This window comes from Necator americanus, chromosome I (genome assembly GCF_031761385.1).
Source record: "Necator americanus strain Aroian chromosome I, whole genome shotgun sequence".
In the NCBI taxonomy this organism is placed as follows: Eukaryota; Metazoa; Nematoda; class Chromadorea; order Rhabditida; family Ancylostomatidae; genus Necator; species Necator americanus.
In genome coordinates this window covers 32,789,277-32,811,721 of record NC_087371.1, presented here as the reverse complement: position 1 = coordinate 32,811,721, position 22,445 = coordinate 32,789,277, and the positions used below count along the sequence as shown (strand labels likewise).

Sequence of the window (22,445 nt, the reverse complement as noted above, 5' to 3'; positions counted from 1 at the left end):
ATCGAGTGAGGACCTTTGCTACCACCGTTCATTGCTGCAGTTCGCGATGGTCCCACCTCGATTCAAACCGCTAACTCAACCGCGCCGCTTCGAGCGCAGTCGCTTATGCAACTGCACTGTGCTTCGTAGCTTTGATCTGACTATATGCGTGTTTGGAAATCTATCATCTAGTTCTATTGGAGCAGGCATAATGAGAGAGGATTTATATATCAGAGGAAGCGGCCACGTTCCGCCACACGTTGCGATCATTCGAGCAAAGATCGGTGCACTCAACAGTATACTAGGATCAAAACGACATGGACCACGTACGCAATTGTGTACGTGGTTTCTCTCGAGACGGTGAAGCGGTGCGACAAGGAGCGCGGTGAAACCCTTGCTAGCACCATCCATCGCTGCAGCTTGCGACGGTCCCAACTCGGTTCCAACTGCTGCCTCCGCCGCGCCGGTTCGAGCGGGTACGCAAATGCACCGCAACTACACTCGTGATTTATGTCGTTTTGACCCGACTATAGTCGGGAATAAAATTGTCTGTTGAGTGACTACTGGCTGAATCACGTTCAAAGTGCTGTCATTTTCAATTGACACCTAACAGTTCCAGCATTCCGAACGCAAACACCCGACTGTTCAAATACACTACACATCTTAAATTTATCATGTATTGTATCCTTTGTTCGATAAATGATTACACTTACGATGCAGATATTCAGACATATAGCAGTAGAGTTCATTCGTACTCGTTCTGCATTCTAACTGGTTTTTTTATACTCGAATTCATACTGTTATGCGATTCTCAACCGTTCATAGTGATACGTCAAGTCGACAGTAAGATTTTCTTCAAATATATTGTAGAAGATTTTATCCGCTAGTATAGTCGATCCAAAAAGACATAAAGCTCGGCGCAGATATGTAGACGGCTGCGCTCGAAGCGGTGCAGTGGAGCGTAGCGGTTGCGATCTAGGTGGGACCCTTGTTAGCAGCACCCACCACTGCAGTTCGTAAGGCTGCCCGCAGAGTTCAGAGCCGCACGGGCGCGCGGTTTGGCAGCTCTGCGGTTTTAGTGCTGAATTGAGCGCACTGTTGTGAAGAGTCAATAACCACCAACTCTGAACTCTGCGGGCAGCCTAATGGTTCCACCTCGATTCCATCCGCTAGCTCCACCACGCCGCTTTGAGCGTAGTCACTTAAAGGCATCACCCCACGAATCTGAGGTGGTGTAGATTTCAGGTGTAGTATTCGTATGCGGGAGGGGAGACTATGGAGAGAGGGAGATCCATTTCTTCCTAATTGCCGTAAAAAACGGCCCGGAAGATGCGGCGCCGCACAAGGCCGGCGCGCTCCAGTCGAATTTGTAGGAAATAGTGCACCAGAACTCCTGAAGCCATATCTTCCAGGCCGTTTTTTGCGGCAATTAGGAAGAAATGGACGGAATCACCCCTCTCTCCATAGTCTCCCATCTCGTATACGAATAATCCACCTGAAATCCGTACCACCTCAGATTCGTGGAGTGATGCCTTTAAACAACTGCACCGTTTCATTTCGTATGGAATCGACTGTATCGACATTCAGAGTGCCTTGAGTGAAGGATTTTGAAAGATAAAACTTGGAAAAATATTCTAATCCAGAAGTAATCTATATCGATATGCAATTTGGCTTAAATTCAATCCCTCTTAGAGCATCCCCTTTTGAGCGACGAATACACGAAAAACGACTACTAGCAAAGATCAAAGATGTGAGAAAACGAAAACAATATCTAGAAGTAGGTGCAATGTAATGATTTTTATAACCGGTCCTTTGCCACCCATCACCAATACAAAAAAAATGAGAAAATGGGAACTTGAATAATTGAGTGACTAAAGTGAATAAAGAATTCCAAATGATTCTGTTCCCGGATACGAGTTGAGAGAAGCGAAAATTCTAAACACATTCATGAAATCAGTCTTTGAAGCTTGGAGAGTTCAAATTAAAATTTTCAAATTATTTTCAAATTTAATATCGGTCAATATCGATGGTTGAGATATGAGATTTATCGACAATGAAGTAACAAACCCGTCCCCAGAAATCTTGGTGGGCGAAAGTGGGTACAAGCGATAGTGTGAGATGAATGACCGCAGTCACAAATGACTGAGCAGCTTTTCGTGGCTGAAGGGCTGGATGAAAGAATTCCAGATGTAGCGGGGATTTTGTGCCGGTGGCGGAACCAACCCATAACAGATAAAAAAAATAAATAAAAATGTAATTTAAAAAATAATATATATAAAGTTTCGTCGCATATAAAAAATGCGACGAAACCCAAAAACTATCAGTTAGGACAGTTCCGAGTTCAGTTACGAAATGTATCATTTCTGAAAGGGACCCTCACACGGATGGCAAGGGTCCTGCAACGATACGGTTGACGTCTAATAAATTTAGTTAACTAATCATATATTAAGGAATTGCTGAAATATTCAATATTAATAGTGATGGATAAAGAGAAAGAACTGGAGAGGAGACGTCAAGAAACGCTTAGGGTACAGACACGTTTGAAAATTTTCCTTTTTTTCTATCTTCTGCACTTATGAATACATAGAATATCGGAAATTCTGGAAACATTGATCATATTTAGGCACATATCAAGTTGTTTTGGCTAACGAAAATTGCAAATGAACTTGTTGATGACGATTTAAACTACGAAAATAGTTTAGCACAGGTAGAGGAGAAAACGTTTCTGATAATTACGACAGGAGATATTTTATCAAATATTTGATATATTTAGGTAACTGAAGCACAGAATTGGATTGATCAAAATGAAAATGAAGAAATAGTCAGCGTAGATAATGCACTAGATTCGATAACAGTCCAAACCAAGATCAAGCCCAGCGATCATCCTATTGAAGCTACAATGAATACGTATTTAGAAAATTTAAGGAAGAAATACAGTCAAAAACAATAAATCTGTTTGGTTGGTGTTATTTTACTGAATAAATAAATATATAACACATGTAATATATAAATATATAAATATCTCCTTGGGACGTGCGTAAAAACACATACAGTGGGCGACATACGGTAGTGAATAGGTAGATTTCTTCGTGAGTTTTCTCTATGAGACCACACATAAAACACAGATTCCTTCAAGCTCGAGATTACTTTATGTTTAATTGTGAAAAACGCTACGAATACACACAAATAGGACTGGAACTCGTTTCTCCTTCTCTGTCACTTAAAAACTACAAAAAGCTGTTACAGTGCTTCCTTCGTCTTTCCGTAGATCTGGAATTTTGTTCCCTTGCAATGAGGAGTTCCCTCTGTTAGCCGTGAAGAGATGATCGCCCGTAACTACAGCCCAAACGCTCAATGTGACAGTTCACTTTTCTTGAGGTTGTCGACGAGGTGAGAAATATCGAGATCGTCCATGGTAATACCATTGTGACTTTCTATTGATTTTACAGTCAATTTACTGTTGTTGGCACTTTTTTATTTATTGGTATCAGTACCAGGGTTGTCACCGATTGGTATTTATCCATATTTTAATGAATTGTAAATTAGATGCTTAGTTACGCGGATTCTTTGGATTTAATTTGATTCCCATGGTATTCGCATCAAATCCCTTTAGATCCACTCGATAAGCTCTTAATGAAGAGAGCCTACGGTATTCTTAATCCTTACACATTGATATTCTAACTATTTCCAACTATTTTAAAGTTTTTTGTTCTTCTGATGTATTGTGTGACAATTTCGAGTGACATATTTCTGTAGTTTCTTGTTTGCTGCCCGAATAAAATTTGCACTGTTTTTTTTTTTGAATCCTCTATTTAATCATCCCATACTTGCCTAGGATGGACTTCGCCAGTGTGGCGGAGTATTTCGAGAATCTCGATCGTTTCATTGACATCGCAACGTGGCCAAGTGCAACCAGTGCGGCAAAACTACTGTCTATTAATGATGATCATAGTCTCCTACCGTTTTTGCATGTGAGTTGCTCAATTTTCTTTTGTCTGCATCCGTAAACTTTTTTTTTCCGCGGAATTATAGTGAGAAAACTACCTCATAGATAACGTTCCTAAGTTAGCACTGCTTTTTTTTTGCCAGTTGACCTGTTGAATAGCACGTCTTTTGTCGTTTCGATCTACATGTCACAATCGATACGACAGCTGCGCTAAATGGTATTAACGGCTAAGGAAGAGACCAATAAATTACAACATAACAGCATGCTTTCGCCTTTGTGACTTTGATAAAGTGGTGCGCCGTAGTTCTTTGAAATATCACGGAAATTATTTCGGTTCGTGTTACATCCTTCTCTCCCCCGCTATGGTTTAGCGCTCCTTTAGGCCAATATTTGCGTGTGTTTTTTTTTGCTTTGGTTTTTTTTAAAATTAGTTGACAACTCTTTCGAACTTCCTAACACTTCAGTTCCGTAATTTTCATAATGCCCGATTTCTGGTTATCGTAAGAAAAAAAAGTTCACAGAAAAAAAAACGCCGTACATTTCAACTGATTGTCATTCGATCAGTTTCAGCAAGAAGAAAATCACAATTAAAATGTTCATTCAAATAAAACATAATGATACCTTGGAAACGCTTTTCATCCAAAGAGTATCTCATCAGATGATGTCCTCACAGGAACTCATACGTGACTATCAATTCGTTGTTTTTTTAGATCGAAGCGTATGGTTCTCGAAAAAGTCGTTCTTTCATCGATGATGAAGCATTTGATCAAATCACATGCCTTCATCTCCAAGTGATTTACCACATTCATGTGACTCATAACTATGAAGCTGCATACACTACACATACCCAGGTCTGAACTGCTTCATTTGTACCTGCACCCATTCTAATTTTCTCTGGATTTACTTTTCTTCATTATAAGAGATTTGTATATTCCAGATTATGCAAACTTTTAACAAAGAGATACTGCAAAAGAAAAAAGAGGTCAATTGGTTTATGCCGATATTCTATCAGCTATGCTCAGATCTTCGCAATATCGCCAAAATGGTACATAGTCCATGTTTTTTCGTCATAAAATCTATACTTCTTTCTAATACTCTGTATTTTGAAAACTAATACTTTGTTCGATTTTTGTCTATCGATCCTATGTCATGTAGGCTGACGAACTTACTGAGAAAGACGATGAGGTCGAAAGCGTTTCATCCTACTATGAACAATCAGCTAACTACATCATGGAAGCGTATAGAACGTGTACTTCCGACGTGTGAGTAAAATCGTTTTTGTCAGTTTTCGCTAATAATAATAATATAAAGAGATATAATAATGCTTATAATATACCTCCCTTTCTTTTTTTCATCCTTTTCTATTCGAGTAGTTCCATTCAAGAGTTGTTTAGAGGTTTTCTTATCATCCAGTGTTGTGTCATTTCAAATTTCCTCATTTTATAGGTTCATTCATTTATTGTTTCAGAAGGGCCGACCCGAGTACATCGAAAAAAATCGCTATTCTGAACATGACAAATCAACTATTTCGGATATATTTCAAGGTGATTCGTCTACAAAAAAAATCCACCTTCTTGCATATAGTCCGATTATAAAGTTGTAATTGTATTGCAGATCAACAAGTTAAATTTATTAAAGCCTCTGATCCGTGCTATAGACAACTCTGGAGCGCTCTACCAATCATTTTCTATGGCGGATAAAGTCACATACAACTATTTTCTTGGGAGGAAAGCTATGTTCGATGCAGATTTGCCTTTAGGTTCATTATTTGAGAATCTTTTTGCTTTACTTAAGTATAGGGAGCAGTTATTTTATCATTTGTTTCTTTTTGCGCTCTCAATTTGGTCAGCCATCTGTGCTCTGTTTGCATCGACTTAGAATTATTTCCATAACAAAGTTTTTTTTTATTCCTTCGCAATTTATGAGAAATTATATGATTTCAGCTGAGAAATCTCTCTCGTATGCCTTCCGGAATTGCCCAGCTGACTGCCTTTCTAACAAAAGACTGGTACTTATCTATCTGATACCAGTTAAAATGTTCCTTGGTCACATGCCTACCGCAGAATTGTTGCATAAATATCAGTTAGAGGAGTTTCATGACGTAAGAATAGTCGTATTCCTTGCGGGTGAGATGGCGTTCTGTTTACGACACCTCATTTCTAGGTCGTTGAAGCTGTTAAGGAAGGCAATCTGGCTAAATTAGATCAAGCGCTTGTGGACAATGAGCACTTTTTCATACAATGTGGTATCTTTTTAATGTTGGAGAAATTGCGAGCAATCACATTCAGGACGTTGTTCAAAAGAATGTAAGTCCCCTAGTTCATTCATCTTATTTTGCGTTCTTTATGGCGAGCATCTATGTTGTGGCCCCTTTTCAAATAAATTTTGAGAGGATGTATTTCTGCACTGTCCTAATCTTCTGTTTCTATAATGTTCTTTTACAATTTCCACATCAACTCTTTTAAAGTCCGCTAATTTTATTTTTGAATATTCCCTTTGAATTTGGGGAGTTGGAAATGATCTTCTGTCTGACTTTTTTCTGTGTCGTTTCTCTTTCATTTTATTTCATGCGATGTTTTTCTTCTATATTTTTGTTAACTATTCCAGATCGACTATCGTTGGAGGGCATTTAATTCCCTTGAAAGCATTTTATACGATCATTCAGTATCTTGGTGTTACTGATGTTGACGAAGATGAACTAGAATGTATTGTCGCAAATCTTATCGCAGAGGTACTTTATTAATGCGTTATTTTTAATGTCGATTTTACAACTGGATTCTTTTCAACAACTTACCGAATGAGATTAGAGGGTTGTTTTGGGTGATCTAATATGTCATGATATAATCTTTTTTTTTCATTTCATTATGTTTTCCTCGTAGAATGTCGTGAAACGACTATCTTAAGAGAATTGTTTAATCTTGTCCGTCTCCTTGAGTGTTCTTGTCCCACCAAAACAGGGTGAAATTTTAGGTTGATATAATTATTCTTTATGATTTTCCGTTATAGATGATTTCTATTGTTTCAAGGTGCTTAAAAGCTTGAAAAGAAAAACGGTGTTCTAGAGTCCATTATGTTTTACGTTTCCGACGTATTGATGAAATCGACGAGATCTTGTTGACGTCTGCTTCAAACATGTGGTTCTGAATTATACTGAATCATTCATAATCCGTTCATGGGACTACTGTTGCTTAGCTTCCTTATCATTTATTCGTGTTTATAAATACTCAATTTTTATCATCATCAAATTAACAGTTCTGTCAAGAAGTCAATTTCAATTAAGGAGGTGTTCTCAGATCCAGGCATTTGTTGCTACCCTACTTTTAAGATTATTTCTTACCAGTTTCCAAAAATATTCTTTCTTTGCCCTCTAGATATCATTTTTTTTCAGAAGAAGATTAAAGGCTACATCTCGCATCAACATCAGAAATTAGTTATAAGCAAGAAGGATCCATTTCCTCCACTTTCTTCAGTTTGATGTGTTTTAGAGTGCATATGTTTTCTAGACTTTATTTATTTTTGTTCTCATTCTGTTATGTTATGGATAGAAGTAGATCATTATGACGAGTGAGAACTATGCTCAATGGCAATCATCGTAAATCCACAAAGATGAATGCGCCATGTTTTATCCTCATTATCTCAAACCGGTGTTCTGATCAATAGTTTGAATTGCTTGGACTTTACGATGTTGTTCCAGAGGTTTTTATTATAGTCGTACTCGGAGGTACCGATGCAGCCCCACACTGTCGTTGTGTGGTGAGCTGAGCTTTGCTTTTTCTATGTAATTTTCTTGGCTAATCAGTGGACTTGAATTTAATTATCAGATGTTAGAGAAATAGTTGATTTCGAAATTTTTTCTTCACTTTGGAAACAAAGGTGTTCGGCATCATCTTGGAAATTGCAGCTAATAGTCCACTTGTTCTTGCCGCGTTCCTCTCTTCCTATGGAAAAGGTTTTTAGATTACTTTGTACTCATTTGAGAAAGAATATGCAGCAAGTTGCGCATTGTCTTTGTGACAGTTCATGCAACAATGCTATTCCGTCGCGGTACCGCTGAGTTGCATACCTCATGATAGGTTTTTTTTTGGTTTAGCATATTTTATTGTTATAGTCCGAGCTGTTTTCTACAGGTTTCTTCTTTTTGCCCTTTTGTTATGAACCATATCTGCTGAGCTTATCTTCGGCGAATCCTCTTTGACGGGTATTCTCCTATTGAAATGTTGGGGAACGTTTGCAGAGTGCTTGTTTTTTGCACATGAAACGTTTCCAGACGTAACCGGTTCACAGTTTTTTGTTTGTGGAACTGCTGAAGTTTCCTAGTTTTTTTTTTCGAGTAGAAATGTTTCACATCACTGACATTTGCTTCACATTCCACACCGACTGATTATCATATTTATGTGAGGCGCTTTCGACTACGGATAGTAGGGCATTGTTTTTCGTTTAACATTTCTGATTTTAATTACAGTATATTGTTTGTTTTGTTAGTATTTTCGGTAATTATTACCGGTTATATATAAATAAAGACCTTTTTGTTTCTATGTGTACGTCTTTGTCCCGTAATGTTGCACTCCCATTGTAATATTTTTCATTTTCAAGCTATTTTATGTTTATTTATACGCATGAACTGTGGTCACCTTCAAAGGAAGGGAATTCAAGCTTGGAAGTGGTCATTCAAATAAGGCGTAGTCCCTTGACGAAGGTTGTCAGTCTCTTTTTTACGCGAAAGTTTATCTGAAAACAGCCTTATTTATTACCCAACATTAACACATGATACTTTTTTCTCAAAAAAAAAAAATGAACACAGCACTTGAGCAGGCTGCGTTTCGGGTGACCTGTCGTACTGCTTGCTTATCAGGTGCTGAAGGTTATATAGATGTTTTCTTGAAGTTGTTGACGTTATATATTCTTCGCGGACTTCTACTTTCTCTAATCACCATTGATCTACTTCCTTTTTTCCCCCATGATATTTGGAGCCTTTGCATAAAGATGATGGACTACTTTTAGTTTAACTCGCTCTCCATCACTTTGTTAAGGATTTAGCTGATTTCAACATCATACTCATATTTAATGATAATTTCAAAGAGGTGACTGCATATGTCAAAGTTCTTAATTTGTAAATGGGAGTCTCTCAACAGATTAGCTGAAATCTTTTTTTTTGTCGTGATATCACAGAGTAAGGCTACGACAGGACTTTATCAGGTAGTTTGAGAGTTCTTATAGTCCATATTAACGATACACTCATATTACTCATCATACTCATATTTAATGATAATTCACACCTACTCTTGATAAACAAGGCCCCCATAGTATCGCCTGAAACTACTTTACACTCCACTGTATCCACAGTCTGTATTATATTAGACAGTTAATTCGGATTTTTAAAAACTCCGCTTGTCTCTCAAAATCGGCATTTATTTGTATAATCGGTTGCACGGTGAGTGGCGAGGTCCACAGCTTCAGCATTTTCATCTTTCCTATTCGGTAATGATTGCACATTTTTATTCCAAGATATTCAGCACAGGCCACATTCCACTTCTTTGTTTCCCTCAGAAAGATTTCCTCGTCCTAGAAATTGTACTTCAATAGCTTTTTTTTAATTTGGAGGTGTATCCCAATGCACGTATTTACGCTTGAAATTCTAGAATTTTCTGCCGATTATCCAAGGCTACCCATTGCGCCCTGGATGATTTGGTTGGATTCTTTCTGATGTTAAATGTGAATGCATGTGTTATTTCCGATCTCATCTCATGTCAACCGATCATCTTGTTTATTTTCCTGTAAACAAATCCGTTGTCTACTCGTTGTGTCACTTTCGTAAGCAGCCTTTCTAAAGGAACAAATTTCAGAATTGGAGTGTATGGACCAGAAGTGGAAGTATGATCTGGCCAGTTTGTTACGTGTACATAAACCTCATTACGTTAATGTAACATGTAAGTCCTTTTTTTTAGCATCGTCCGCTTCATCCCTCTACTTTCACTTTTCAAAACCCAACTCTACTGAAATTATGAAATAAGAGAGGGCAATTTTTCAGGTAAAGGAAGTGATAATGGATTTGTCGCATACCAAAATGCTATTACAACCCGTTTTGCACAGCATCAGGTTATCTGGAAACGGTGTGTTCAATTTAGATTTCGACATTTGCCGCATTTTTATAAAGTGGGCTTTTGAGTTTCAAAATTCGTTCTCTCAGCTTTTGTTTCACGTCGGTTTCGATATTAAAATAGCGACTACGTAACTAATGTAAAGCTTCACCCTGCCTTAATTATCTTTTTCCAATGTTTTGCGCAACCTTTCGTATTCGAGACTGTTCTGCAAATTATATGGTTTTCCACTCCATTTCTTTCGTTTATTGAAGTCATCGTGTTTGTGCATCACTCAGTTCATCTAGAGGAGGGAACTGATTTTTGTTTCTTGCGAATTCGGCGGAGAAGAAGAAGAGAGAGGACTATGTTAAGTTTCCTAATTTTTGTTGTTGTTGTTGTTCTCCATGCAACCACAAGTACTGCCTTATAAACTTTGTTATTTAGAAAAGGCGTAGCACGAAGTGTTTCGAAATCGTAAAAAAAGGTATTAGAAAGCATTAACGCATAAGTCGTGGACCTTTTCAGGCATGGCAAGCCATTCCCCTATCCGTTGACGTTTCCAGTGAGGTTTTGTCCATTTGATGAAAACCTCTGCTTTGGACCGCACATGACCCAAGCAGACTTGCCTAATATTGCTTACCTGCACCTATATGTCATTGACTCGGCGGTGAGTTCTTTTTGGTGACTCATTTCTTTGAGAACATCTACTAACTCTTGAATGAAGTTTTTAATTGAACTAAATACACCTCCAATACTATTATGAGAAGAAAAGTTCGTAGAATTGATTAAAATCTCATCTTATTTGCAAAATTAGGGGATGAATTTCAAACACTTAAGATTGTTTCCATTGAGTTATTGCGGAAATTTTACAATTTCAGTCAGTAGATGAGTACCGTACCTCTGTAAGGCACAACGTCTCCGAGTGGTTTGCAAAAGTAAGCTTCTTTGATTAATGCTTCCCGTTCTCACTCCTCTCATGATTCCTCTTGCTGTCTTTTTTCCGCTTCCGAGTTTGTCTTCTCGTCTTCCTTTTCATCTATTTCTTGTTTTTTCTTCTTTCGGAATCATCTGTGTGCCTGTTTTCAGGTAAGTAGTAAAAGTGACGTCCAATGGCTCATTGTTGTCGACTCGACAAGAGCGAAAGACAAAAAGAATCGAACGAGCTTAATGGAGAAATTAAAACAGGACTTTAGCAAACACACCACAAGGTAGTTTCCCACTCTTTTATGAAACTTTCGAGTACTTTTCTCAGTGAGATCCATCTGATATCTACAGCAGAATAAGCTCCTTTTGAAAAGAAAAAGGTACGCAACAGGTTCTGAAACTATGTAGATTTCGCTTCGCGCATTTGAAAATCTGCATCTTGTTCCTACCGTTTTATTTCGTTGTTTTATTGTCTCGAAACTTTTTGCAGAAGACTAAACTTCTTAACTTGCAATCTTGAAAACAAAAGTTATCTGTTCTACACCCTTCCATCCTCTCCTATTCTTACAATATTATATAGCGCGCTCATGAATATAATTTCACCTTACATATGTTGGCTTATGTTTCTGATATCGCAACTCATTGAGGTAAGCTTGAACTATATAGGCTATAGTTTGACTACACCTATAATACGAAATGACCCACCTGAAACCCGCACCACCCCAGATTCGTGGGGTGATGCCTCTAAATGAATAGTTTGTTTACTACTCTTTTCTTCCATTATCAAGTTCCCGACTCATATTATGTGCAGATTTTTGAGCTTTCTCCTCTCATTCCCTGAATTAAGCGTTGTCGTCTTTCAAGTTAACTTTTGTTAAGGTATTGAACGATCGTGCATTCTAATTCTTAAACATGTCTCTAATTTCAGGTTGATAGAAGTGTCAGAGTCTGTGGAACATGGATCCTTCGCGGGACTCGAGCAAGCAATACAAAATGCATTACTGAATCATCTGGATGTCTTAACGGGAACTTGGGAAGCATCACTGAATGGATCGCGCGGAAAATACACAGATATGAATTGGAGTTTGTCTGCGTACTGTTCCTCAACTGTAAGTTTCATTTTTTCCTTGTACTCATAGTAAATTTTGACAACATATAATTGTTGAGATGGAATACGCTCGGTTGTACTGGAGTCTTGGTGCACTCGAACATGCTCTAACAATATATGACGAACTCGATTTGTTTCTTGTTGATATTGTCAATGAAATGGCGAGTGTTGAAGGTAAGATATGTTAATATGTTTTCCTTTGGTGAATTCACTACTTCATTGATATTCCATTCTTTCTAACGTAAAGCGGTAAAAGCGATGAGTTTATCTTCAGCGGGAAAAGAACCACGATGGGTAGTATCGCTGCGGAGTGCTGGGCTTCCATTTCGATCGTTGTATTCTTCTTTCGAGCAGTCGAAACTGGACTGCAAGAAGGATCATGGATTAGTTGGTCAGCATTTTCCTCTCTCGAGTGTTTTGTTACGACTCTGAGTCTCTATCTTGTTTTCGTGCTCCGTTATTTATCAACCAATTATTATCTATTATATTATTTATCAATTTGACGTTATTTTATCACCCATATTTTGTTCTTTTTTTCTCAAAACTTCATGTTTCTACTTGCTAAATTTTCTACACTTGGTGCTTCCTTATTTTAGTTATTCGACATTTCCTTGTTGCACATCAAATATTGCTGAGTCTCTACATGTACAACTCAAGACATCGTTCACGAGGCGCTGCACCATCCATAAGAGTTGATTTTGCAGCCCTGGTATTAAGGTACACGAAACATGTTCTAAACACTGCTATGGATCAGTCGAGGATTGCACTGGTAAGGTGGATTCTAATGTTGTGGTTACTGATGATATCTTGATACGTATATCTGCAAGAAGAGAAAAAAAATTACACCACATGCCTGGCCCAGCAATCCATCAAGTCACTTTCGGCTTCAAAATTCCACCCACACATGATTTTCCAATCGAAGTACGCCCACATGGAAATTCAGAGCTTCCATATGAGCATACTTCAGTAGAAACACTAAATACGAGTGGGATCTCGCATTCAAACCGACCAACTAGACAAAATGATGTTTTCGTTCGGTCTCCGGCCAAACTTATATCAGATTTCTTTGGAATATCAAGATTTTAACAAATTTGTTCGTCTGGTTGTGGATCACCATTTCGTTTGACATCTCGATCCATTACTATCCGCGCAGTTGTCGAAAGTTTGGGCATTCCAGAAATATTACCGCGTTCACTCTTTTAAGTTTTTCATTGTTCAAGTTTCATTCTATCAAAAAATCCTCGAGAAATTGATTTGGTACTATTTCAGATGAATGTTTCCTCTGCACGATTGGCGTGTTGGAGCCTTGTTGTGTCAGGGGAGGCATTGCATATTGCGGGGCTTCTGGCCGATCCATCAACTGTTGATGGTGCCGCTTCGTCTGTGTGCGCTATTCAAACACAGAGATTCTTTTCGGTGAGATCAAATGTTTTTGAGTTTGAGGAACTTCTTTGTTCTTCGTTTCTTTTCCGTTTCTCTTACTTTGCTGTTGCTCTAGATCCTTTCGCAGTATTTTTAGATGCTTGATCTGGCTAATTTGTCAAATAGTGGACGGTCTGAAACAAAAGAGTCGCTTCTCAAGTGGCTTGCTGCAGAGGATTCCAGTGGAGGCTCAGAATTTCTGCGAGAGATGCTGCAATCGACGAGTAGTTTTGCTCAACAAATGTCGAAAGCGCACGATGCAGCCACCTCCGCCTTGCTGCAGTGGGGGCGAAGTCGACAGTCGGCGCATATTGGATGGAAAATGGCCGAATGGATGAGGTTACTCGATTTCCCTTTACTGCTTAGTAGTGAATTAATTCCTTTCTTTTGTTTTTTTTTTCCTGATACTTTTTTTACCATTAAAATAGTAGATTATCAGCATCGCAGGGCAAATGGGCGAGAAGTTGGGGCTCTCCCTCTAGAGCTGAGATTCATTTCGTCGCTGCTGGAAAGTGGAATGAAATCTCAGCCAGTGGTGGATGTGATGAAGAAAGTAATACCATATTTGAAAGATGATGTCGACTATGAACGGTAGGGCTTAGAACATCTCAGCAAATGATTTATTTACGGTAAGACTCACCAACTACTTGTCATAACCTAATCGAATTTTTGATCATTGAAGCTTACTGACGTATCGGCTATTCATAGCTGTTCATGAAAGCGACGAGGAACAGCGAAGAAAGATTGCAGAAGATCTAGTAGCTCAAGTTGACAAAAAGAATACTGCTGAAAATATCAGGTAAATATTTTCTAAACATAATTCTCCTTGAGGCTTCAAATAGTATTTCATTTTTTAAACACAAGAATGATTGGCTGATAAGCCAGTCTTCTTCAATTCAAACTTTCTTTTATTTTGCCGTTCTCATTTATTCCTTTTGAATGTTTTTGTATTATTTTTTTTAACGTTCTTCTATAGTTGTCTACACACCTTACAATTTCTGACCGAGTTAGGTTAGCTTGAGCGCTATATTGAATGTTCTGCAAATTTATTTTATTTCTATAGTTTTTTTTGGCAATCTGCCAATGGAAACCTATTTCAGAAAGGCTTTAGTTATCTTAGAATTCGTACTCATGAAGACTTTCAAATTATGGGCACTACTCAGCTTACTTAGCTCCTTCAGGCATCCACGTATTCGCAACCGCTTTTTAATTTCAATTATGAGCGCATTCACTGATAACTCACTAATACTTGCTCATTTTTTCGTGAACATTCAAAATATCGAAGTATATTGAACGGATTAAATATTTGTTTTCGAAAGAAATTCTCAGTTGTGCGGATTTTGAGTGGGCATATCTGCACTCTTAAACTAATATTTATATTTATACTTTATACATATATTTATACTTTTACTTTTTACTTTCATTTTATATTTATACTTCATATATAATATGTGTTCCATTTTACTGTATTTAATAAAAATAGTAATATGGAACACGTAATATATATATATATATATAAAGTATAAAAAATTAGTTGTCCCTTTTGTTGTTGTTATCAATTTTTCGTTTTTGTAGGTTAACCGATCCGCCCGGTGTTCCGAAGGACCTGCTTCAGGGTGCTATCGGCGGTTTCACCCCACTTGTACAAATCCCCAACGGACGAGTTTCTATGGATTTCATAGTGACATCATCGTTACCAATTCCCATTGATAATTTTGGTCTAAGAGTGAAATTACGAGAAGTGGACGAACATGTACTATCAAGGCGGAAACAGCCAGTATACGACGTCCTCTTCAGCGTAGGTTCTTTTTTCTGCTGTGTCAAAAGCTTCGTATTTTTTAATATTGTACGTTCTTGGTGACTACGATTGAGATATGTAGATGGTTCTCTAAGGTATGAATTATTTAGGAACGAGATCAAATATGCAGAGTGGTAACGTTGAACAAACATTCTTCTCGAGCAAGTCATAAATCTAATTCCCACTCTAAGTCACCTGTTGAAAAAAGACGTGCGGAAAAGTTACTGCTTACCAGTCCCAGTCAAACAATAACGCCTGGTCAAAATGAGATCGTAAGTTTTGTGGAACAAATGTACCATTGTGATTTTGTGAAAATCCTTCCTAGATTGTCTCTGCTCTGGCGACAAGGCGTGGTTGCTTCATTTTGGACAGTGTCCAAGCGACTCTGTTTAATGGAAGACTTGTTGTTGACGTCGATAACGTCGCAACGAAGCGATTTGTTACGGTATTCGTGCAGAGCACGCCCAACAAGCTGTGGATTGATGACAGCAAAGGTGTGTGTGTGTTTTTTTTTTGCATAGATGGTGCCTTAGTTATTACTCGTTTAATATTGTTTAATCAATTCCTTGTTCAGACCTCCTGGCAGGCGTTGTTCAACGGGTCAAAGTGACGATTGAAGCCGGGTCTTCTGTGGACTGGTCAAAAATCGAGATTAAAGCCGATGTCTGTGAAGGAATCGAGTTTATGGTACGAGTAATTGCTTCGGTCAATCATGGGTTTGAAACCAATGTTAATTTAACCGAGACGGGCAATCTCATGAGAAATGATCATGTTTTGTCTGCTCCGGTTCATAATTGCGCTGGATAATAAATTTCTGCAGCCCCACTATTTCAGGGATCGAATGGCGTATGGTCATCAAATGTGAGTGTGGATATCCCTCCACTTGGTGTATCTGCACGACATTCATTTGAATTGGTGCTTTGTTTATTGATGGATACAGGATTGACAGCTTCACCAGCGATAAGGAAGGCGAAGGTAAGGGACCTATTTCATCTGTTTTTTTTGTGTCTTGCTGAGAGTTAGCTTTTTAAATCATCCATGTCTCTTCCACTCCATCAAATTTCTAACTATCCTCTAATTTTCCGCTAGAAATGAAGAGTAACTAACCTACCTACAAACCTACCTTACGTTTCGTATCGTATTAGGGAGCCAACCTGCTTCTTACTCGTCCCGTTAGTTCTACTTAGAAAGATGTAGAATCCATGTGGAAGCAAATGTAGTAATATGAAAAATCTCCACTATTCGTAGATAAACGGTGATAACAACCTTAGAGCATATTTTCCTTTTGTGTCAGACCATTTTTTAGATTTCCATGGAATGGCTTGGGAGAATATGGTCGCTCGAATTACCATTTGTTGCGTTGCTAATAATGACATCCAGTACTTCTATGCTGGAGAATAAGTGTGTTATGATGTTCTGTTCTTCTGTTTTTTTTAGTCTTTCCTTGATATTTCGGCTTCCAAACACTATTCAAAAGTCCATTCTTTCTCCGGAATTTGCGACTCCTTTTCAAGAACCTTGTTCGAGCTGGAAGTGGCACGAGCCGTTGGACACGCCGAGGAATGGACGGTTGTTTTGGAAAGTGCCATGATTGAAGCAGTAGATCCGAAGGCTAAGGATGGTACACCAAATCAGCTTGCCAAATTGATTAATAGAGATCTCGGGGTATATTGAAAGAATTATTACGTTTTCAACACATCGAGATTTTTTTTTGTCTACTTCAGGAGCTAATTCCAAATGTTGTGGCAAGCTTAGTATGGATTTTGCCGTTAACAAGTGAATTACCGATCTCGCACAAGCTATCTGTTGATTATCGGGTGAAACCGACAAAAGTAAGTTCCCTTGCGTTTTGTTCCATTCTTGTGTGATTTTTTTTTCATTTTTTTTTCATAATAACTTTGTTTCTCTGATTTTTCTCACATGGTTTCCTTCTGTTCCATCTTTTCAGATGACCATTTAATAATTTTGCATTGTCTTCTTCTTTTAGTTCTTAAATCTGCTTGTTAACATAATTTTCACCCGCATGTAACACTTTTCTTGACTTCTTAGAAGCTTTTAACACCTTTTGTGAGAATCAAAGACCTGAAAGCATTTTTGGGTACCTAACTTGTTTCTGGAATCGATTTTTAAAAAGAACGAAAGTTCACGTATTTATGGACCACGATGACCTTGAACTACTTCAACTCCCGAAAGATGTTCTAATTATCCCTGGATTAGTTCGTCTTCCCCATTTCATTTAAAACTAAGGAACGTTGTTTTTCACAGCCGTAATACTTCCTTATTCGAAAAAAAAAACAGTTAAATTTGCATCTTTGCATAGTTCTGAAATTTTAAAGTTTTCTTATTTCAAACATTTTAGGAAAAAGTGTCATTAAATGGAACTGAGGATTTCATAGATAGGCTCTATATTTATCGAGAAACGTTTGATCTCCATGTACCGAAGGTGAGTTCGACATACATAAGTATACATGTACATTAACTGGAAACAGTAGTCTTTTGACGTCGAATCGTTGATTTCTCAGGAAATAATTCCTATAATTGTGCAGGTTGCTTTATTTCAGCTCTGTTTGATTATTTCTTTATTCTTCGTAGAATCTTTTGTTTTGTATTGTCAGTATCAGCCAAATCCCAGCAGTGTTGGAGCATAGTATAACCATTAAGTTGGTGTAAAAATAATTGTTTCCATTGCATTGTCGGCATCTCCGTCTGATTTTTGGAAACGACTTCCAAACAAACGTAATATTATTAGTGATATTGGACAGTGCGCAGTTCTTCGATATTGGACAGTGCGCAGTTGTGAACTAAACGGTGAACACCCATTATGGCTTTCCTCTTCTTGGCTCTCATCACTTGCATAGGAGCGTATCCAATTATCAAACGACAAATCCCAAAAGATGTAAAAACCATTTATTTTGCACAAATCGATGTTCCTGAAGCTTCTTCTTCTGAATTCTTACTGTCATGAACAAAAATAAGCGGACAAATCCACATTTCACGAAAGGGAATAGCGGCAAACAGTTATGTTTTACATCGGTACAGGATGACGAAAAATTACATGTGCCGTAAAAAACACCCAAACTTTATTTTTTGCCGTGCATTTAAAAATTATTTTTATAAATTAATTCTTTAGAAATAAATAATGAGCCAAAACATTTCATAATATTCCGAGCTGTTCGTAGGGCACAAATCCTTCGGCGAACGGCGAATGGCCGAGCTGGCATACGGCCGCGCATTGTCGTGGAAGAGTTGATTGGCGACACGCCCCGCTCGCATTTCTCGGAAGCTGGCGGCTTTGGCCGTCTGGTGCACCAGCCCTCAACACAACTTTACCCGCCTGCTCGGCGCGGGGATGTCCCATGTTTGGCAAGTCATCGAATTAGGAGTTTCCCTCGTTCAAGTGGGAGAACCGCTTGTTGACTGTAGCGGGAGTAGTGATTCCCTCGCCCAACGTCTTGTTGATGTTTTGGCAAAGGGTCTTGATGTGCCCCTCGCCAAGACGTCAGCAAAGACGTTGGGCGTGCTCAGCTCATCAGCTATGGCGTTGCGTCCGTTCGTAGAAAAAGATCCCACGGAGATGACGTCGATCCATTTCCATTACAACAGTGGCACAGCAGAGATGCGGCGTTCTTCTATATTTTTGCCTAAGAAGCTTCTGGAACCTCCTAACGTTTACCTCAGCTCCTAAGAAAGGGCATGTCCTAGCTTTCAAACGTCGTCTTTTTCAATGTCTATAAAAAATCACCAATTTAGTATATGATGATGGAGTAGAGCTGTATAATGCGCTGTTTCCTCCTTTTTCATTTGGGTAATTTCTGATCTTGAAAGTGTACAACACCTACAGTTATTTTCACTGTAGGTATGAACATCTTTACATGCGGTGAAATTTTTAGGTAGGCTACGAATTATGCGCACAAATGCTGTCTCAACAGCCTGGTGCTCAATTGTGCCGCGCTGGTGCTGCCTGTGATCTCGTGATCTCATTGAGATCCCTGTGAGCCTTTTTTCTACTTCTTTGTCTTTCCTTGTGTTTTAGTAACCTCAATTACTTTTAGTGAATTATTGTAATTATTTTCGCTCCATTTCCCACCGTTTGTGTAATTTTGAGGTACCTAACACGATACTTTCAGATCTTCGTTGCCACCTGTAGAAGTTCTTTATATTGTGTTGGATGCTGACGAGAAATTGTGGACACTGACGGAGAGAGCAAAAGGTGAATTATAGTGCAGTTGTTATATCTCATCGCATCAGTCTCACCCTATTAGAAAGCTGGGGAACTCGCTCCTTTGTTAGCACAATTGAATTCTAATCATAAATGCGCTAGTCGAACCCGGCGCTTCGACCCCTCTCACTTTTGGACTGTTGCGAAAGGATCCCTTTCAGTTGAGCTGCACTCCATGAGCCAGACCCTCTTCAGTTGAGGAGAGTCCGGCTTCTCCCCATCGTATTTGTGATTCTAATTGTGCTTGTGTATTTACGTTCTCGGTTTTGGGTCTATTTTGTTTCCCAGCTTGAATGTGTTGCTTTTTAGTACCTTAAGTTTATTATAATTATTAATAAAATGGTGCGGGTGTAGCGCAGTCAATAAGGGGTCCGCTGTGGGCATACGTTAGATGGATCGAAACCGCGCTGGTCCTTCATTCCTCCGAGGTCGGTACATAAATTGGTACTAGACTTGTTTGGGAGGACAAAAACACCGAAATAATACATCGACTAGCTCCCGCAAGTCATTGTATAGTCCAACACGCGTTCATAAGACCTCACCGGTTGCGAAGTGCAGTCAGACGCGTTGATGCATCCCAAGCAGATTGATACGCCTGAGACTTTATCTTTTGTCCTTTTGTTGTTAAAATGTTGTTATTCCTATCTGCTCTGTCAGTCAGTTCGTTTGAAGTACTTTTCTTTCACTCTTGTTTTGGGTTATGTCGCGAACTATGCTTTGTTAATCCCCTTTCATTTTGGTCAACTCTGGTTCACTCAGGGTTCTGCGTCATGTCACGTTCTACTTTTTCATTCAATTTTTTTTTTCAGAAAGTCTAAATGAAATGAAAGAATTTCTAAATAAAATGAATGAATCTAATAGGCCTTTTTCCATTTAAACTTTCTGGAAAAAAAAACAAGGCGAAAGCATTGACGAACGAATTTTCCTGTTGAGAGTTCTCAATTTGATTATATTGTTTTCGAAATTTAAAAAAAAAATCCCTTAAAATTATCACTCTTTGGAGACAAGAAGAATATCTGCGGAAGCAGTACACTAGGACCTGTAAGTTCACTATTCCTCTAAGAATCCCTTTAGTCGAAAATAGCTTAGAAAGTTGTTGCTTTTTTTCAATTTCCTTTATGAATTGTATCGAATTCTATACTTTGCATTAAATTGAGATTTTTAAATTTTTTTTTCCAAAGTGAAAAATCAATATAAAACAATTCATTTTTCATTGTTTTATATTGATTTTTCACTTTGGATTTTGCAGCACGTCCCCCTCATCCTTTCCCATGAATTCCATTTGAATTGAAGAATACTATCGATTCGGTGATTCTATTCTAAGCCACACAAATGTCGCCCAACAGTACCAAATTCTTCCCAGTTTTGCAGTTTCATGAGTTTATTGTGTCTATCTCAGCATTTCTTTTTGCTTTCTTCTCCCATATTCTGACATCAACAAAAGTTCTATGTTCCGCTACGGATCCTCAAATTCTTCATCTCTCGTTCATCTTTATTAGGACATGGGTAATTTTCTTGTATTGCAGTGTTACACGTAAAGGAGTCGGGCTTGGGTCAAATCGCGTTCAGTGTAATACCATGTGCTGCCGGCTTCTTACCGTATCCATCGATTTCAGTCTATAGCTGTAAGACTGTTGGGGTGAGTCTCAATTTTCAACTGTTGAACTGTGGCATACCAAATGCTTTCGAAAATACTTGTAATATATTTGCCATTTTCAATTTTCTATTTCATTTTCTTATGGGAGCTCTAACTTGGCAATATAGATCTAGTTACGGATTCAGATTTATTCGTATTGAATTTTTTTCAGCATTTTTCTATTGAGCCGATCACCTATCTTTCTACTAACTGTAGTTCTAAACATTCAGTTTATCCTGCTTCTTCCTAGCGACTTGCCTCTGTTTACTCAAAAACTCGATATCCCTGTAGGATTCATCCGGGAAGATTTCAATCCAAAAGTGTTCATAGGGTTCTGTTTTTGTATTTGACATCTGTGCCCTGCTATAATCTTTGTCTAGCCTCGAGTCGGAGACACATGGACAGAAGGATTGGACATTTTACCCGGTGTTCCACTACTGTCATTCCTTCGAACAGCAGGAAAACAGATTCGAGTTTTGGCAGCAAGTCAAACGGAATCAGAACCACCAGAACAGAAAAAAGGTTTTAAGCATAAACTTGGTAAACTATTTGACTAGGTCTTCGCTAAATCTCCACTCTTTATCCTCCTCACTGATGCTCTCTCGGATGACTCTGATTGTCTGCATCTGACTCGATACGGGTGGCATTATTCTAGCCCAAAGGCTAATATCGAGTTCTTATTCAGTTTTTTTTTCTCCGTTTTCTCAGATTCTCTTGCCGAAGAGTTTGCTTTTAAACGATTGTTGTTTTCTTGACCATATAGGCTTTTTCTTGGAGAGACACTGATATATTTAATAAGTTTTTGTCTTTTTTATTTACCAGATTGAATTATGACAACAGGTATGCCATATTGCCACAATGTATCTAATATTTGTTGCAGTGTTTGTATTTTTTCAATAATATAGGCTTATGCTGAGCCACAACTGCTTACTGTTTAGCAACAAACTTTTCTTATTAAACACGAATAAGTAAGTCACGTTTATTGAGAAAACTCTGGGGTAACGTGATGGAAACCAATCATTCGTTTTTGTGGTTGCGCTCTTTTCTTCTTTGATCTTCCCTTTCATTTTTGCACGAGCTTTTAGTTTTTTCACACTCTTTTTTTTTAGGAATAATCGGATACTAATCTGGAACTCTTGTTGTTGCCTCGTAAAATAACAAAATGAACGAATTAGTGAAGTAAACTAAACTCTTGCGTGCACTTTCATAAGCAATTCCGAATTTGCACATTTAATTTGGAATTAAATTTTTTAGGTCTCGCAATTAAAGTAATTATGTATGTTTATGCCACTTAAACTAACCTTATCTTTTGCTACGGGCTGCTATCCCAAAT

The 22,445-nt window shown here is 38.2% G+C and overlaps 2 protein-coding genes across 4 annotated transcripts; both read left to right on the top strand.

Annotated features, from left to right (window-relative positions):
* Window positions 1-781: 781 nt before the first annotated feature.
* Window positions 782-7,400, top strand: RB195_007561 (uncharacterized protein; the record flags this gene model as incomplete). 3 transcript variants are annotated; one of them, XM_064181258.1, is made up of 15 exons in its annotated part: window positions 782-822; window positions 1,672-1,756; window positions 2,430-2,507; window positions 2,603-2,686; window positions 2,753-2,886; window positions 3,815-3,950; window positions 4,636-4,776; window positions 4,863-4,970; window positions 5,081-5,187; window positions 5,394-5,469; window positions 5,540-5,684; window positions 5,869-6,026; window positions 6,089-6,231; window positions 6,533-6,656; window positions 7,314-7,400. In XM_064181258.1, 15 exons carry the CDS (start codon window positions 782-784, stop codon window positions 7,398-7,400), a joined length of 1,647 nt encoding a protein of 548 aa, XP_064038064.1. The 3 variants fall into 3 exon arrangements, with proteins under 3 accessions (XP_064038064.1, XP_013308445.2, XP_013308444.2); XM_013452990.2 differs by lacking the exons at window positions 782-822; window positions 1,672-1,756; window positions 2,430-2,507; window positions 2,603-2,686; window positions 2,753-2,886 and having other exon boundaries at window positions 3,816-3,950; XM_013452991.2 differs by lacking the exons at window positions 3,815-3,950; window positions 4,636-4,776; window positions 4,863-4,970; ... (5 more) ...; window positions 6,533-6,656; window positions 7,314-7,400 and having other exon boundaries at window positions 2,753-2,929.
* A 2,379-nt stretch (window positions 7,401-9,779) lies between these two features.
* RB195_007560 (uncharacterized protein) lies at window positions 9,780-21,669 on the top strand (the record flags this gene model as incomplete). The annotated part of the gene is made up of 26 exons (XM_013452989.2): window positions 9,780-9,852; window positions 9,954-10,035; window positions 10,531-10,672; window positions 10,884-10,940; window positions 11,092-11,213; window positions 11,858-12,038; window positions 12,097-12,211; window positions 12,312-12,428; window positions 12,634-12,806; window positions 13,307-13,453; window positions 13,557-13,798; window positions 13,907-14,050; window positions 14,142-14,258; window positions 15,035-15,257; window positions 15,368-15,529; window positions 15,583-15,751; window positions 15,832-15,944; window positions 16,092-16,232; window positions 16,564-16,658; window positions 16,772-16,922; window positions 16,982-17,089; window positions 17,617-17,700; window positions 19,148-19,248; window positions 19,385-19,467; window positions 21,003-21,115; window positions 21,493-21,669. The coding sequence occupies 26 exons, from the start codon at window positions 9,780-9,782 to the stop codon at window positions 21,667-21,669; spliced, it is 3,432 nt and encodes a 1,143-aa protein (XP_013308443.2).
* Window positions 21,670-22,445: the final 776 nt, after the last annotated feature.